The sequence below is a fragment of the Clinocottus analis genome, unplaced genomic scaffold (assembly GCF_023055335.1).
Source record: "Clinocottus analis isolate CAN_PGR_092001 unplaced genomic scaffold, fCliAna1.0.p SCAF_19, whole genome shotgun sequence".
NCBI classification, from domain to species: domain Eukaryota; kingdom Metazoa; phylum Chordata; class Actinopteri; order Perciformes; family Cottidae; genus Clinocottus; species Clinocottus analis.
In genome coordinates this window covers 8,517,341-8,535,190 of record NW_027175920.1, presented here as the reverse complement: position 1 = coordinate 8,535,190, position 17,850 = coordinate 8,517,341, and the positions used below count along the sequence as shown (strand labels likewise).

The 17,850-nt window shown below is 42.3% G+C and overlaps 1 protein-coding gene and 1 long non-coding RNA gene across 2 annotated transcripts; one reads left to right on the top strand and one right to left on the bottom strand.

The window, feature by feature from the left end:
* Nucleotides 1-6,096: 6,096 nt before the first annotated feature.
* Nucleotides 6,097-11,660, bottom strand: LOC137789545 (heparan sulfate glucosamine 3-O-sulfotransferase 2-like). The gene is made up of 2 exons (XM_068583227.1): nt 10,869-11,660; nt 6,097-7,761 (listed from the first exon to the last, which is right to left on the bottom strand). Exons 1-2 carry the CDS (start codon nt 11,360-11,362, stop codon nt 7,143-7,145), a joined length of 1,113 nt encoding a protein of 370 aa, XP_068439328.1. The 5' UTR covers nt 11,363-11,660; the 3' UTR covers nt 6,097-7,142.
* Nucleotides 11,661-14,413: 2,753 nt separating this feature from the next.
* Nucleotides 14,414-16,908, top strand: LOC137789926 (uncharacterized). Its single transcript, XR_011077860.1, has 4 exons — nt 14,414-14,473; nt 15,145-15,336; nt 15,433-15,620; nt 16,046-16,908. It is a non-coding gene; the product is annotated as an uncharacterized lncRNA (long non-coding RNA).
* The last annotated feature ends 942 nt before the right edge of the window (nt 16,909-17,850 follow it).

Sequence of the window (17,850 nt, the reverse complement as noted above, 5' to 3'; positions counted from 1 at the left end):
GCGGGGCTTAGCAAAGGGTCCATTGATGCTTGAAGCCCGAGTTCACGGGCATTAAATGAACTAACGCCAATTCAGTTTCATTACTGAAAACCATTTAGGAGACAACATTCATTAGCATTGAATGCAGCAATATTCAGAGAGAATAATAACTGTTGTATTTATTGCAGGATTATAAACTTCTACTAGAAGCATGTTTCAGACAGCTGCTGTTTCTGTTTTCTTTGTGTGTTTTTGTTTTACTCAGCAGTCCTGGTTCAGCTGAGGCTGTCCATCTGCTATATCTAGTTATTTTAAAGTGTATGAGCCTCCCTGTCCACTTGAGTGTCGTAAATACGTCCAACAACCGACACCTTGCAACACAACAACCAAAATAAAACAGATAGAATCTCATAAATAGCATAAACAGCTTCCTTCAGGGAGCCCCTGATTTCTTTCATCACTTTTCATTTTCCTCTCAGAGTTGGAGGAAAGTATTCTGAGAAGACATTTGTCTTCATATTTCTTTTGATTTCATCTTGATGTGAGACTTTTTTCCCCCCTCTCTCCACCGAATTAAAAACAAATTCAATTATTCACTTGTTTCATGAGCGAGCGTGTCAATTATTTCTCTTCTCTTGAGTCCAGTGATGCAGTTCTTTCGTTCCCTTTAATTGGAGATGAAATATCTAGTGAGCCTTGAGTGCAGTAGGAGAGAGAGAGAGCTGCTCTTTAGGCAATGCAATATACATGACGTGTCATGTGGGACATCCACGACTGAATTACATAACCCCGAGTGGTGCCTTGAAAACAACTTTAACACCCGATGAGACTGTGCCGTTGTTTGTGGACCAGAGGCAAATCCCAAGAACTGTTAGGAATAATCTTTGTAGTATCTTTCAGAAGGCATTTGGGGTCACAAAACTATTATTTATGCAACAGACCCATCATACAGAATACAACCAACGCGTAGCTTTAATTGGAAGACAGTTTCAACTTCAGCGCTTTTATTCATTAATTCATTACACATTTTAGGCGACTAAGTGCTGGTTCTGCTTGAGGATATACTTAAAACCGTAACCTGAAAAAAAAAGCCTCGGACCCAGCAGCCACATTCCTCCCACTTGCTGCACATTCATCGCTCCTACATAATGCACAGTAGTGGGTTGCTGCTGGAATCCCGAGGCCCTGCCAATACAGAGGACTCATCGGGATGCTCGAGAGCAAGGTGTGAAGTGTCAAAGTTGGACTTGCAGCCAGCGCATGTCTGCCACGCTTCCTCTGACGCTCATCCTACACCATTGGCTGTGCGATGAGTGATTGACTGCGAGGTTGATTATGCTTCTTCCAGCCAGGTGGTTGGCAGACAGACAGACGCATATCACCAGATTGCTGCATCAGCCAAAGTGTGAGGCCACAGTTTCTGGCATCAGTGTGTCTGGACGAACATCACAGGAATAATAAAAAGATGCAAAGATGTCAATCATCACCCGAAAACGCTTCTTTTTTTTCTCCCCATTTTGTTGGCAGCAGTCTCTCCATCTTGTATCTTGTATCATTAGACGCGTTCGCCTTTTGAGCAATGCTGAGATGGAAGACAGGCAAGGCTGCACGGGTAAAGAAAAAAACAACAACTCCAGGATCCCAGGGTTCTTGTGGGAGACGAGGGGAGTCTTTGATGTTGCAGAGTTTCATGGAGGCAAATAACACACTTTGATATTTCATAATCCATCTCTGCTTGAAAAAGAAGAAAAAAAAAGGCACAAACATCTGCACACACACACACACACACACACACACACACACACACACACACACACACACACGCACACACACACACACACACACGTACGTAAGGTTTGAATTAACACCCGCCTGAAATATTTGCAGTTATTTTGGCCGCAGACATTTGTTTAGTTTGTGAAACTGGTGACTGAATATCTGTCCCGTTTGATTTCCTGAGGAAGATAAATCGGTGTTTGGATGAACATAAAAGGTAATGTATTCATAAAAGCTGTGATGAGTGCAGCTGTCTCCAGCATCTGACATCCAATCTGAGACAAGCCGCCTGGGGAGGTTGGACCATCCTCCGCTGTGTGAGTGCGAGTGTGTGCACGAGTACGCTGATGTTTACGGGCTCAACAAAGAATCTTTTGTCTGACAGAGAACAAATTAAATTTACGTGAAACAGAGAACCGCAGGAGCATTTCCAAAAGCACTAAAGATTATCTTCTATTGCCTTCATATCTTAGATTGACTAATTGGCACAGCAATAGTTAATGGAGTCATATTTGAAGGAAAGATGGCCAGTAAATAGAACATATAAGATACATAGTTGTAGACCTGTCAATAACAAATGTTTTAATATTGCAAATAATGCTTATAATTCAGATCCAATACGACGTATTTTATTTATTTACATTCTCACCAAAGTTGGGTTGCAATTCAAACCAAACTTCCCCTTTTACATGTAATTATTCTTCACAAGGCCATTAGCTTTAGCTCAATGTTGTATTTTAAGATGTCTCGGCATTTGCACAACAAACCAAGACTGACGTGTAATTTCAAATAGCTCTGCATTGGAGACGGCTTATGCAGGATCATCCTCTGATCAAAGCCCCCAGAATGTCATCCAGGTTTATGTATTGGAAAAAAAAACACAGCCCGCATGGTGTAAAGCAGCATAGAAATGCCCTGCTGGTGTCATGTCCAGTCTGCTAATGACTGGGGTTTGGATCTGCTTGAGCTGAGCGTCTGGACCTGGCGTCCCTCATTGTTGCTCCAGCTTTGTTCGGCCTCCCGCTTGGAGAGCGCTGCCACGCGATGTAAACCCTCATCAAAACCCTAATGCGCCGCGTGTCTACTCAGGTGTGGCCAGGTTCAAGTCGTGCTGATCCATCAGATGTGTTTTGGTTCGCTGTGGATGAGAGGTTCATCCTGATGCAGCCCCGGGATGAGGCTTGTTATTCTCCTCCGTGAGACATGAGGCACGCTCTCTAATTAGAACACATCTCCTGGTGAGAGAGACGCTGAGGTCTGACTGCTCCTCCAATCTAATCAGCTTTCTACCTTACTTTTGCTGCTCCGCGGAAAACAGACTCGCACTCATCTGACAAACGGATGCAACGACGAGGAGATGGCGCCGAACAACTGTTTCCAATTTGGAGGACTTTGCTGAATTTCACAGATGTCAATCTTGAAAGGGCATGCGCCCGGAAAAATCTCACATTTTTGTGACAGTCCTCTCCGTCTCAGCTGGAGACGAGTTACAAAAAGAGGGTGGCAGGTAAATGTAAATGAACATTGCCTCTTCTAGACCGGCCCTTGACATTGTTTCGTCAAACGGCCTCCACTTCCCTATCCTCCATGAGCATGACAGAGAACAGCACATGCACAAGCGTGTTAAGCGTCATCCCCACAGACGGCAGCTCCAACATTGGTCTGCAAATAGTTGGAACATGTATCATTACGTACTTGAGAGTGTGCCACAGTTGTCAGCGCTTCATTTTAATTTGGCTACTAAGCCACTGGTGGTTTCGACCACTGGGACATCCTGTCGGCTGCAGAAGTTAAACTATTCTGAAGCATTAGGACCGAACGAGGTGCACCGCTGAATCTCCGCCTCTGCAGTGTCAGCGGCTGTCTCACTCGGATACCAGGGAACCTCATTCTATCTCATGTGAGCGTCCCAGGCAGAGGAGAGGGAATGCTGTGCCGATGTGTACTATTTTAATTCTGTGCAGCCTAAATAGAGCATGCAGGTGAAATGCATTTCGCTGTCGGCATGCAAACCTTTTTTATTGCATTGTTCACAGTCATATGTTAAAATTACTGCAACATTTACGTTTCACTGTCGGATTTCTTTCGGAATATTCCTTTCGCACTTTCACTTCTGCTCATTAAAAATCCAAAAGAGGGAATGTTTGGAGCTACATTGACCAGCGGGGATTCTTCAGATGAACTACATTGTGTGCATGATGGATGTGTATGAGGAACATTAGTGTGACATTTGAATACATAGTCTTTTGTTTTGGTGCTTTGGAGAAAAGTAGACATTTTCTATTTTAATCCCCCCCCCACTAGTACAAAAACAATATTGCTGCTTTAGCATCAATAGCGGATCACGAAAGCCTGTGAAAGATAAAAAGAACAATAATCTGTGCCTGCTCTTGTCCTTGAAGTTATCAATAACTAGTGATCATCAGCAGCACACCGCAGGTCTGTTCCCTTCAGCTCCTTCAGGTATTTTGAACATTAAATAAGAACCATGCTGCTCTAAAGCAGAGCCAGGAACCACGATATACAAAACATCTGAATGTTCACAACATTGAACATAATGTGTTAGGAAAATTGCCATGTTGTTAAATTTCAGGGAGATTTTTTTTTTTTTTTAAATCAACACATCAGTTTGAAGAAAAATACTCATTAAGCCAAACAAACACCTAATTAGCTGGAGTACAAATAGGTCACTTTGTAGCGCTTCAAACTGCAGGATTTCGTGATTTGCATTGGCTGGTTCCTCAGGGAATTCACATTTGAAAATAAAGCTGAGTGTGTGTATGTGTGAGAGGATGAGAGAGAGAGAGAAAGAGGGAGAGGAAAAAGGGAGAGAGAGAGAGAGAGAGAGAGAGAGAGGGAGAGTTTTGACCTGCACACCATCTCTGGAGAGCTGCTCACTTGCAGAGTCTAATCAGACTCTGACTGGTGCTTGTTCTCGGGGATCGCTCCTCTCCAGCCCTTCGGCCTAATTAGGACCCATGTGTACGATACAGAGACTTGCAGCTCTCAGTGACGACTGCATATAAGCTCACCTGTGTGTGCTCAGAAAGCCAGAGAAATGAGCTGCCGGCGAGTATGATGACAAGAAGGGCACCAGCAGTGGTGCAGCCACACCGCCTATATGCCCCACCTGGAGTTTGTGTGAGCCTAATGAATGCTCTCGGAGAGGGAGAGAGGCAGCAGGTGAAAGAGAAGCAGTGAGGAGAGAGAGAGAGAGAGTGAGAGAGAGAGAGAGAGAGAGAGAGAGAGAGAGAGAGAGAGACACACACACAAAAGGCAGACGTCTGGGCTGAGCGAGGGTCACAGAGAATGGAGCATGATATGATCTTTCTCTTAACAATGTGAGCAAATGATGCCAAGAGTGAGGAGAGAGTCTGAACATACAGCTGAGTAAAAACAAAAGCAGATTTTAGGGCTCTGGAGATTTTTCTTTATTTGGATGTCAAACACCAAGAAATCTTCAAAGTGTTACACACAAATTTCAATGGCGCTTCAGATGAAGTACTATTCAAACAGATAAAAGTACTAGACTTCTGAGGTATGTAGATAACACAGAGGACCACCATGTCCTACATTTCACTGGGAGCCAAATCAGTATTATTAGTTAAGGAAACGGATTCTCAGAGTTCAATGTTCCAACGTCTAGTACTTGTGATATTGAAAGATACAATGCAGAAGAAGTTTCTGCTGTTTCGCATTTCTGTACTTAAGTGAACCCTCTTTCAATATGTCTGCTTCAAGTCCAATGATACTGATATAATCATTGCTGAAATGCTTACCGATTATGTCATAGAGAAGAAGTAGAGGGAATAATTAGGTCATAAATTTACATTCAGAGCGGACCTAGAACTAGTGCATGGGCATGCACTTCATACCATAGAGTACGCTGCACGAGAACGGACCAAGCGCTTCGGGAGTGAGACCGGGTTGTGAGCTAATGTTGCTCATAGTTTAGCATTCTGTTCACAGCTGCGGTTAGTTAAGGCTAAACTAATAACATGGTCTCTTTTACTTACATAGGCACTGGTACCCTGTGTATGAATAATAACACTTTAATTTCAAGCGTAAATTTAAAGTGCAATCTAAAGCGTTACCTGCACCATCATGATGAGATGTGGAAATTGAGTGCTGAATCTTTTACAACGCACTGCTTGAAATAATAAGACTCTGTGTCACAAAGCAGTTTTCCATTTGTTTTTACAGTATTGTATCAGTCTGGCTCAAGCTCAGACAGTCTTTAGTATTCATACCAGGTAGCCAAATCCAAACTTTTCTCTGCAATCATGTGACATGCAGTCCCAGATTCTATTTGATAACCTGCCACGACGAGGTGTTCCCTGCTTTGTCTTTGAAAAGTGATTGAAATTCCTTCCACCTACACTGAGGCACACAACAAACCTTACAGACTGCGATAAACCTTCAAAGGGTATGTTTTCAGTAGCAACACTGGTGACGGATGTAAGAGCTGTCAGTGGTCTAATCTGTTAAAAACAAGGATTTACAGACTAGATATGAAAAGGGAGGTATAGAGAATCAACCATTTTCCAAGAGGCTCTCATTTGAGGGTTGAAAAAGTGATTTCACATTAAGGTCAAAGTTTCAGATAAGACAAAATAGGATTTGTGCTTCTGTTTAATTTCATTAAGTTCATGGAGAAGCATTGTTGCAAAGGTACTCATTAAATAGTTTTGTAACAAATATATAAACATGTTTCCTGCAAAGAAAGCACAGAGAACAAAGTGAAGGGCTGCATGTTACAGCATATACTAACTTACCCGATTCATGCAGGAAAGAATGACACAGAAAATCTTCCACCCTGTATGGAAACTGATGAGACCAACAGTATGTGATATTAGATGGTTCACGCTTGCGTTATGGCTTTACGTTTCAGATTTACCACCACAGTGCTGCAGCTTAATTCTGCTCTCCCTGAAGACTTCACTGACATTTTCCAAGGTCTTGCTTTCAAGCCCTGCCGTGATTAGTGAAGCAGGTTTAAAGAGGAACTAATCCCATTCCCTGGAATTTCCCTTTTTTTTTTATAAACCAGTCAGCAAATGGGGAATCTCGTCAGCAATAACACACAGGAAAATAAATTATGTGATCCTGAGGCTGAAACGATGGCTGCATCCGGCCGCAAACAGGATGCTGATGCTGGCTGATCATTACCAGCGCATAAGAAATGTCATCTTAGATTTACTTATGTTCATTAGTGTCACTTCGAAAAAATTATACCGCTTTTGCAGTTTCACTCAAAAATTGTCTGGGGACGGCTGATAGCTAGCTATCCGGCTTAACCATGTCATATTAATGCAGGCAAAACATTTTTAGTTTCGTGGAATACATAAATCTTTCTTGTGCCATTTTAAAATATGTCTCCAACTCTTCTACTCCCACTTGAAGTCGTGACCCACCATTTCATAAAACTTGACATTGTAAGGGCGATAGAAGTCTCGCAGTTGCTCGATAGCGTCTCTGTCGATCTGCACATGAGTTCTGCCTTTGGACTTGCCCAGGCAGCGAGGCGAGCCGCTGCTCTCCGGCTTCTTAAGGCAAGGAAAGCCCTTCGTGCGGTTGAAATAAAAGTGTTTGTCTGTGACAATGCGCTTTAGCCCAAGAAAGTCTTGCACCCGAGCCAACTCCCCTGCCGGGTCCGTGATAAGACGCTCCCCGCTCACAAAGTGGATCTGAGCCAGAGGGAAGTAGCGCAGCCAGTTTTCAAGGTGCAGAGCGTACAGGCCGATCCGAATGGCGTTCCAGGACGTGTCCACAATGCCCAGGCTCTGGTTTCTAAAGGCCAGATCCTGGAAGCTCGGTAGGTCGGGAGTTTTGGATAAGGTCTGAGTGTAATCAGATATTGCACGAGTGACGGGGTCACGCACCACCACAATGAGCTTGGCGTCTCGGGACATGGCAGAGATCCGCTGCGGCGTCTCTTTTGTCACAAAGTAGCTTGGCGTCTTCTCCATCGTGAGTTGGCTCTCGAGAGTCCTTGGCATTAAACCTCTGGTTGAAAGAAACACAAAGTGAAAATTTCAGTCAAAGAGAGGTTTCTCATTTACATTCACATTTCTTTGAGAAGGTATTTTTATGCGGTTTTATTGCTGGTTTTGAATTTCTCACATTTTTACAAAGGCTAACGGATTCAGAGGCAGAGGACACCTCATCCTTGCGTTCACTTCGTCAAAAGGAAAGCGTGTGTATTAGATGTCTATTTAGGGCAGGATTTTCAAAGGCACAAAACCACTCTATAACTGAGAAGCTCCAGTTTGGACACAAACCCAGTTTCTCGATGTAAATGATAATAGGACGCAAAGTCAGAGTAGTCCGTTGTCACAGGAGACTCGTCTCGCAGACAGCTCCACTGTGCATCAGCCCAGCATGGTTCAAGAGTAATAAATCACTATGAATGCAAACAGAACCCATATAGCAGAGAGGCGCTGTTAGGCTACTTCTGGGTCCGCAAACTAGGCCAGTGTTGTCTTTGAAAGAAATAATTGATCAGGGATGCTTTCAGAGTAAAAGTTTCAAGTATGATGGGAAACCATGACCAAGGACAGAGTTTTAAAAAGAGTAAAATTAACAAGTTGCTTGATTAAGCAATATATAATTTAGTCTACATATATTATAAGAAAGCAGGAGCCTAAATATACTTCCATTTGCTATAATGGTAAGACAAATGTTCACATTTCAAAATCTTAAACAAGAGAACGTTCTGCTTTTGTACTCAAATTTACTTAATCATCCAAATACTTCGTTGATTGCGTAATTTATCAATCAACTAATCGCTCTACCTGTAAATTAAAACTCCTGCTCTTTGTGCTTTTGCTTTTTTTTATAGCATCTAGGATTCTGCTGGATTTTGTTTGAAGACCCCATTGCATTGATGTGTCATGATCCTACACAGTGACCTTAACTAACTTATGAATTTGAATGACGGCAAGTGCAAATGAACACCTTTTTAATGAACACCTTTACTTGTGTTTTTTTTAGATTTAGCATCTTTTTGTCATGTTTCATATGGCATTTGTAATGTGTTGTCTGCTGTGGACTGTAAACGTTGTCTGTTGTTGTCTGTATGAAGTTTGCTGACAAATCAGTTTCCCCACTGGGGATTAATACACTGTTCTAATCTAATATTCACTGGTGTCATGGTCCAGGGGCCTTCGCTGTAGTTTGTTCTTGTTTTGGTTTGAAGGTCTTCTCCTCTTGTGTCTTGTCTGTTTCCCGCCTGTGTGATTGTCGGCCGCCCTGACGAGTTTCACCTGGTGCTCGTCAGCGCTGCTGTCACCTGTCCCTCGTTAGCGCCCTCTCCTTTTCTCCCGCTCCTTTGTTTTTGTCAGTTCTCCGTCGGTATCTTCTGTTGCTGCATGGAGTTGTGTTTGCCTGTTACCTGCCTTCATCTCAGACTCTCAGCATGGAAGCCTTTTGTTTAATAAATCATCGAACGGCACCAGCCAGCCTGCTTCTGTATCTGCCTCTCCTGCTACCTGAACTCCAACCACAACAGCTGCTGATGTAGGTGGTACAACAATGTACCACAGTACGAAGTTGTTTGAATACAAAAGGAATACTGGAGCATCAGACTGGTCTCAGCTCAAAGAAGAGGGTACAGATGTATTGTGCTTACGTTCTTGAAAGGTTTCTTGTACCCAAAAGAACCTGTGAAATGTATCTTTTGTTGTTGTTCTCCACTGGAGTGTGAGTGCCCACTCCAGCCTCCAGCACTGCCAACTCTGAGTCATTATTGCATGTCTCCTCATTAGCATATTGAGAATAAGACTGCAACTATTCAAAACAATAGTTTGCTCTTTATTGATAAAAGTTAAGAGAAATGTCTCCCGAGAAGCAACTGTTTGTTTTCAAAGCAATCCTCAAAAGTCAGCGAGTTAGGATTTGACCTTTTCTCGCCATCTTCGACAGCTGACAATCAAACTCCGGTAATGGGCGAGTCGGAGACGCATGCGAGATAAAAAGGGCTTCAGCTGCAAACATCCCTGAAAAGCGCCAATTAGTGGGGATTCTCTCAGTTTATGATTGTACAGTAATACCAATACACATCCCTTATGTCGGCTGCACAACAGCCAACCATTAACATGAGTGAGTGTGCTTGTTGTATGATTGGTTGTCTGCATATGTATGCAGCATATTTCATGACTAAACCAGAACATTTCCGATCTAAATAAATAATGATGCGGATGTTTCATGTATGGGAACCGCTTTAGTAAGTTGCACATATAGAGGCTTTATTTAAATCCTTTACTTTGACATTCATTTTGAGATTAGTTTAATTGCCAAACATAAACAAGACAATGGCTCAGAGGCCTGCCAGCAACAGCAGGCCCGCATGCTGCAGTTTGTACCGTTTGCCTTGAGAAGGTGGATTTTATGAGAAATCTCATGAATTGCTCTACACCTACGGGACACTTTTCTGTTCTGTGTAAACAGCAGTTTCCTGCATTAAGAACGTGAAACAAGTTGTGGGACTGCAGAAAAAAACACATCCAGCTTGTTCATCCACCTCAAAAGGTAATGTACAGAGAGAGGCAACAGGGAGGGATGGGACATCACCTTGACATTAAGCAGCAGATTTAATGTGAATTTCACTTGCACAACTGGAACTGGCAGAAGGCAACGACCTCAGCTTTTGCCTGTCTTTGTCTGTGAACACCCTCAGAAATAGATGGGCTTTACTTTAAAAAGAAGAAAAAAAACACTGCAATGAACTCCTTTTACATGTAATTTAAATAAATTTGAAATCAAACATCTGTATTGGCCTACTACTCTTTATGGTTCTTTGACATTATTTGATATAATCATTAAGTCAGGCTGAGAAAAAGCAAATATATCCAATGAAAGACACACAGCTGACAGTCAAAGACTCCCAGAAGCCTCAAGCACATAAAGCTACACGTTTACTATTTCAGGCTGTTAATGACTCATTCTTTTTACAAAACTGCAAAACAGTCACTGGTGAAATAGAGTTTGAACTGGCCAAGAGTAGAAACGTTTACAATGCTTCCTGGCACATTATAACTGCACACATTTGATTACACACACACACACATACACATACACCTGTGCAGGTGAGGCATGTTTTTTGTTTTTCTTACCTGTACCACTCCAGGCCTCTGTCATAGTTCCTGTCGAAGAAGTGAGTCTCGGTGCCAGCCGCTCGCACGTCCGGATGAATCCGGATGAACTCTAAAACCGCTCTGGTGCCTCCTTTCTTCACACCGACTATGATGGCGTTCGGCAACTTTTTATTGCCGAACTTCAGGTTTCCCATTGGAGGACTGGGCGTGTCGACGTGGAGGGTCGAAAGAGGTCTCTGGTCGCTTTTCAGCCGAGATGCCTCTACGCTGCTCGGTCTCGCTTCCAGCTGCAAAACGCAGGACGGTGATTTCTGAATGCGCCTTTTGGCTCCATCGGCCAGGACGCGCTGACAGCTGGGCGTCGGATCACCTGACTTTTGCATGACGGTATCGGCGGGGAACAGTGCACAGTAGCACAGATAAGACAGGAAAATCGACAATAAGCAAATGGATGTTCTTGTGAGCCGGTGTGAGAAGGGAAGGATTCGACTGAAGAGGAGCACGCATGCCATCTCTCCATGGATATGAACAGTGCATGGTTTTCTAATTGATTTCGCGTTCCGTCCTTTCTGATTGTTTACGTCGTTAAAGTGGCTGAAGTTTCAACTGTCCTCAAAGCAGAAAAAAAAAAAATAATCAGACAACTTCTGCGTCTTGCCAGTTGGTAGTCATCACTTGCACCACTTCCTCGCGGAGCACCTGAACACAATCCATCTGTGTCCCGTCTCTTCTGCTCGCTCATTGAACCGCATCCTGCGCTGCGCACTGACTTTTGGAAATGCTGATGTAAAACTCATGGACTTCTCCATGGTCACCACGCACGAGTGAGAAGCAGAAGGAGTGCGCTCTCTGAGTCTGACAGCTCCACGCCGACTGAGCGACACAGGAATAATTCAACACGGTGACGTCACAGCATCTTTGCATTAAAAAAAAGAAGTGTTCAGCTTCTTCCTCAATCATCTGACTGTACTCACTTTCCATCATGCGGGTTACTATATGTGAATGTGTTCCAGCAAGATGAGATTCAGCGCATTGAATATGTTAATGTGGCTGATGTTAACGAGTATGAACACACAAGTTGAGACATTTGATCTCAGAATTAGACACATTTAACCAAACAGCCAAATCCCAAACTTCAGGATGAACCACATCCATAAACATTCATAACTGAATACTCGTGTGACGGTTACCTGCACCAATCCAGAGCGTCATCCAGTGAAGTTTCCTCTTTTCTGTTTCTGTTATTTTTCTGAATATTGAACCTAAACTTGACAGTTGAGTTTGATTTGAGCCAGTATTTCTCAGCTTGAAACATATCCTTAAAGTGCTCAGAAAAAAAACTAAATCTTGAACATCAGTTGAACATCTATAATTCAACAACTGGGCGGACTCCATCTGCTGATGAAGATCATGACATCTGATCAAAAGCTCGAGGATCCCCACGTTATAGAAGAATGGTGAGATTGGTGTCTCTACTCAGCTGTTTAAAAAATAAACCTTGGACATCAGAATAAGACTCAGGTTGTTGATACTCAACCATCAGCTGAAATGTTGTCATTATTCATATTTTGTAGAGCAACAAGTAATCTCTATCTTAGGTGGAAGATTAATCACTTGAATTATATTTTAACAATGCCCACAAATTCCCACATTTTATCATTAAAAAAAAATTCCACTCGATACTCATGAGACAACAAAATCTGCTGGTGAGAAAAACAAACAAAGACAGGTAAATTGTGCCCAAATGGTTGAATGTCAGGAACCCACGACAAAGATGAACTTCCTGTGACGAAGGTTTGGTTTCATCAGCAGTTATTATCCTGTCATGTGATATCTTGTCCATCTTGAGTGCAGATAACAAGAAAAAACTACCGGAGTTGTCTAGCTTTTGATTTATTAAGTCGTAGCAACAGAATTTCCAGGTACTTTTTTAGCCTCTCCATTTTGGAAACCAGAGCACGGCTGGTTGACCTTACTTTGGGAACCCTGATGCAAAAAAAAGGCCCCTATTCACCTCTTGTTTCTCCCACTCTGTTTCCCACTCTGCCCAGTTAGTAATCCAGCTCCTGACTCCTGCAGCCTCAAACCAGTGATCTGGTCCCAGGTCTCCTTCAGCATCGCTGCCCTCCTTATCGAGGAGGTGGTTGGGGTGCTGTTGTGATCACAGAGTGCGGGGCGATCATCCCTCTTAGTTTCCTCATGACTGATACACATGCAGACAAGCCCGGGGAGGAAACAGAAGAGGATAAAAACTCCCCGGACTGCAGAGACGCGCAGGGAGGAGTTGAGGTGTCACAGCGGTGCTCCCGTGGGTGTCTGCGCCCAATCTCAGAGGCCTCTGATTAAAGAATGATTTATGGAGGCCGGTCGCAGAGGCCCGCTCAGCAATCCGTCTAGTGAATGAGATTTTTCCTCAGGAAGAGGGCGGGTAAATCAAACCTCGGGGCGAGAAGTCTGCAAAGCTTGGCGATAGTGCTCAGTGATTAAATGTTATAATCACCTTTGCTGACTGTGCGGCTTGTTTCTGTCGCTTGTTTTTATTATTTCTTTTCATCGGCGTTGCTGAAATCCGCTTAACTTTAGTTTAATTTACAGAACATACGTCTTGTTTTAGGTTATTACAGAATAGTGTCATCCTTTTTAGACTGACGTACCGGGACAGAGGAACAATGATAAACTGTTTATTTCCATGCTGTCTTACACAAATCCTATCTGTCCCATACACAATTAAAGATGAGACAATTGTTAGAACAAAGATTTAAACCTTTTATACGGAAGTTAATTGTTAAATGTCACATTTTTGAAGATAAAGTAGTTTTTTGCAACCGGGAAGTATTGCACGGGAGCCTGCTATGATACAAAGTCCAAATAAACGGTGTGTCAGTGGAAGCTGAATGTCCTTAATATTGCTGCTGGTCTCTTGGAGAGCCCAGAATAAAGGCCTCGGTTTGCCCACTGACCACTCCATCAGCTCCACTGCTCATTTGTCAGAGGTAAGTGAAGCCTGAGGAGGAAGCGGCAGCTCGTCCTGTCACACTTGGTGCAGATACAGACGACCCAGACAACTTTACATTACAGATGGGTGAAGGATCACTCTCACGGATACAGATTACACCTCCTTGAAGAAACTGTGCACTGTTTTGTTTAGTGACCAACATGTCGTCACTGTGATGTTTGTGTGTTAATGTTATGATGTGAATGCAGCTTGAAAGAGACTACTCAAATACATGATGTATTCCTGACCGCAGGCAGTCAAGTGGTTTAGTCGTCCAGATACTCAAAGTATGAACATAATAATAAAAAAATAAGCTTGATAATGCTGAAGCCAGAAAAATATACAATTGGTAAAAAGATTGTAGGTTCTGTAACAATCTGTGGTAGAGAGCTGCTATGCAGAGTGTCACCACACATTATGTTTCAACTAACTCCTCTAAAAATCTGCTGTGATATAAATCTTTACGGCCCATAACGCCAACAATGTTACGACACTGACACCTGCTGGTCAGATTGCAGCAATGCATCTCTAATCTGAAGTGAAAGCGAAAGCTTTAAGACGATACACTGGATTTCCTGTAAACTTCAGAGGCGGATGGATCACGGAAAAACATTTCGATTATAAAACGGTAAGTTGACTCGACTTAGTGTATATTTAAATAATTAAAGATACGATGAATGCTACAGCGAAGTCTTGGTAAAGTGGTGATCAAGAAGAAGTGTTTGTAAATATTGTCTTTAGCTCATTGTTTGGGCTCTCAGACGCCCCTGTAAGAATAACACAAATATTATACATCGAAATATGTTGACACATGTTATTGCTTAAAATAAGGAAATATGTCATTTTTTGTTTTATATTGTATACGTTTTATATTATGTTTATATTTGTAGTGCATGAACAAATGCATATGAATTAATTATTTCATTATCTCATTTAGGAGCAGATGAATGTACTGCACATAATCCTGCAGTTAGTTTTTGAAATTTATAAAAAAAAACTAGAGTAGAGCTGCATAGAAAGTCCTGTCAACACCATCACACACAAATATATACAGTATGTATTATATTGTATTATGTGACGACATATCGTCTGCAGCTCGAGAGCCTTTTCTGTAGCAGATGTCAGAAACATGACCGGTTTAAAAAAAAAACATTTGTAAACTATTCTCATAAAATTAGGGAACGTGATCAGAGCAGCAAGCTGATACTAATTAAATTTAGTGTGTATTTTTAGCAGTTAAAATGTGTTTGGGGCCTCCACACAGAAAGGTTCAGTTAGACTATCCCTTTTTTTCCCCAGGAAAAATGAACTCTATTTATCCACATGTAGCCGGAAAAACTCTGAATTCTCATAAGGAATTTTTACAAAAACTCACCAAAAGAGGAGCAACAGTCGTGGACTCACCCGAGGAGAGCGACGCGGTTATTGTCTTCTGCCCCATTGTCAGTCGCTATGAGACTGACATTGACTCAGCGCTATCCAGCGTCCCAGGTGAACATACAGAGAGCCAAATGCTCATGAACAGTTCATATTACATTTAGTCTTTCAGCTACAAAATATGATCTGTGTTTTGTTTCTGTACCAAAGATACGGAAGGTAATCCAAAACGGATTCTGGTGGCGATGCATCACACCTTCAACAAAAACTACATCTTTCCAAGGAGAGAGCAGGACGGCCACGCAGTCACACTCCATGTAGACTGTCTGTTCTTTGAGAAAGTGGGACTTTTGACTTGCACTTGCAATACAAAAGCAGTCAATATGGTCTGTGACGAGGTAATCACTGAACACATTTAGCATCCTTTTTATATCCTGTGGTATTATAGTGGTGTAGAAGTATCGCCATCCATTGCAATAGTTACTAATTAGTTATTTAGTAACAGTTGTGTCATATGCAAGGTGGACAGTTGTGTAGTTTTCACATGACGGTTGTTTTACTTCAACTACACAGCGAGGAGAAGGATAAAATGAAATATAGTTATTGATCTATAGAAACCCATCGATCATTATGTTAATTAATAGAGTTAAGGTTCTTGGACCAGCCACGTGCATTTGTTCTTACAATGAAACAAAAAAGATCATTTGACGTTGATCATGTATCAAGAACAGCTGGAGTTAGTGGGCACAATAACAACACTGTATGTTTATTTAACAGATAAATTATAGAGTCTGACACATTTTTTTTCTTCTTTTTTTTTCAGCTGGATCTCCAAAAAGGGTTCTCAACTGAATGGATGTGTTGCAAGACAGAAAAAGAAAAAAGCAGCAAAGTAGTTCGGGACGAAAAAAAGGACAAATCATGAGTGATTCCTTAACTGACTCTAACAAGTGATGAAATGTAAATTTAGGCTTGTGGAATCCAGAACAATGCAATCTCACGCTTACACTTTTATTCTTGTCTTTGTGATCTGGGCTCACCTTCGTCTCACAGCCGACAGCGCCACAGTGTTAGCAGCGTTACATCTTTTCATACATCGTCTCTGAGTGGAAGCTGCTAGCAGTGTTTGCCTGGGGAGGAACCAGAGCTGCTTCTGTGACGTCTCTGTCTTTGCCATGAATCACACATAGGGTGTTTGTCAATTTAAAAGATAATTAGGCAAGTTATGAAAGTTGCAGTTTGTCATAGATTTCTTGTAGCATCGTTAACTTTTGTGTGAAACCGATCAGCGAACTACATCTCTCACTTTGTACAAAGCAGGGTCGTTTATGTTGGCGTGCTAGCTTGTTAGGAGGCAACTTGTATCGCACACGTCACGTTAGCTCACCTGACGGGTTTTATCCCGGGTTTTTATCAGCCGAGCAAAAAAACAAGCGAGACCCTTTTGATCTTGTGAGTACATCCTGGTACGACACATGCATCGTTCAGCCAGACAAATCGCTGACACAACTTTTGCGTGTGTCGTCTTTCTAATTACGTCTTAACCATCAACAGTTTGACAACACAATGCAACTTTTTTGATGTGCAACATTGTCTTTTACACTGACCAACATCATTTGAGTTATTCATGGCACCATTTAAATTCTATCAAAGTATTTATCTCTGGCTGTTCTCTACTGTGGGTATCTCTTTCCATAATAAAGTCTCATGGTGGTCAACTGGAAGAGACAGGTCTTTGCCTTTCTGTTGTCAGCTTTAACCGCCTTATAAGAGCAGTGCCGAGAAGCAGCTATTAGCTAACCGTTAGCTGATGGCCGTTAGCTAACCAGGGCACGCCAGCATGCAATAACACACGCTAAAAGAAGGCACAACCGCAGAGGCTTTGTCAACAAAGCAAGGAGAAGCTCTGATAACACACTTAGAGGGAGAGTAACTAAATTCTCTGCTCAGGACATTACTTCACCGTATCTTTAATAGTTGCTTTCTGCTGTATAAATGTTCAGAATGTTAAAGACAGCTTCTCTAAGACCTTCTGTCATCCGCTACTTTTGCACAAAGACCCGCAGGAAACCAGGAGAACAGAGGTGGAGCCGCACAGCCCAAGAAGCCCGTGCTGCTACATTGAGCCTATCATTCATCTGACTTCAGCTGGTCATTCTAAAACATTACATGCCTTTTGGTTTGCACCACATCTTCGCTGCAGCAACTTCCCCCTGATCCATTTGATCGAGGGTACTTTAATGATGAAATGGTGTGCTTGAATAGGAATGCTTTGCTGACGTGTACACATTCTGCTGAAGCATCAGCTTGGCACAATGTTGGACACCGCTTCCCCTGGGATATCTTGTATATTGTATGATACTCTGACTCTTTGTGTTGCTGACTTTGTTGATTCATACGAGACTGGAATAGTAAGGCCTACAAAGTTTAACGCTTTGTATTCTTTTATGTCTTATTGACACAGATTGTTGGCAAGCCAGAACTCTTGTTTACCTTTTTTTTCCCGTGCATCTTTAGTGTTTTACAACCATGATATGAAAAACCATCCTGACATGAGATTATGATGCTTTGTGCACCTCTTGGCTTTCATCTGCTGTGTTCACTGGAGTGTACTTCCTGTAACATCAA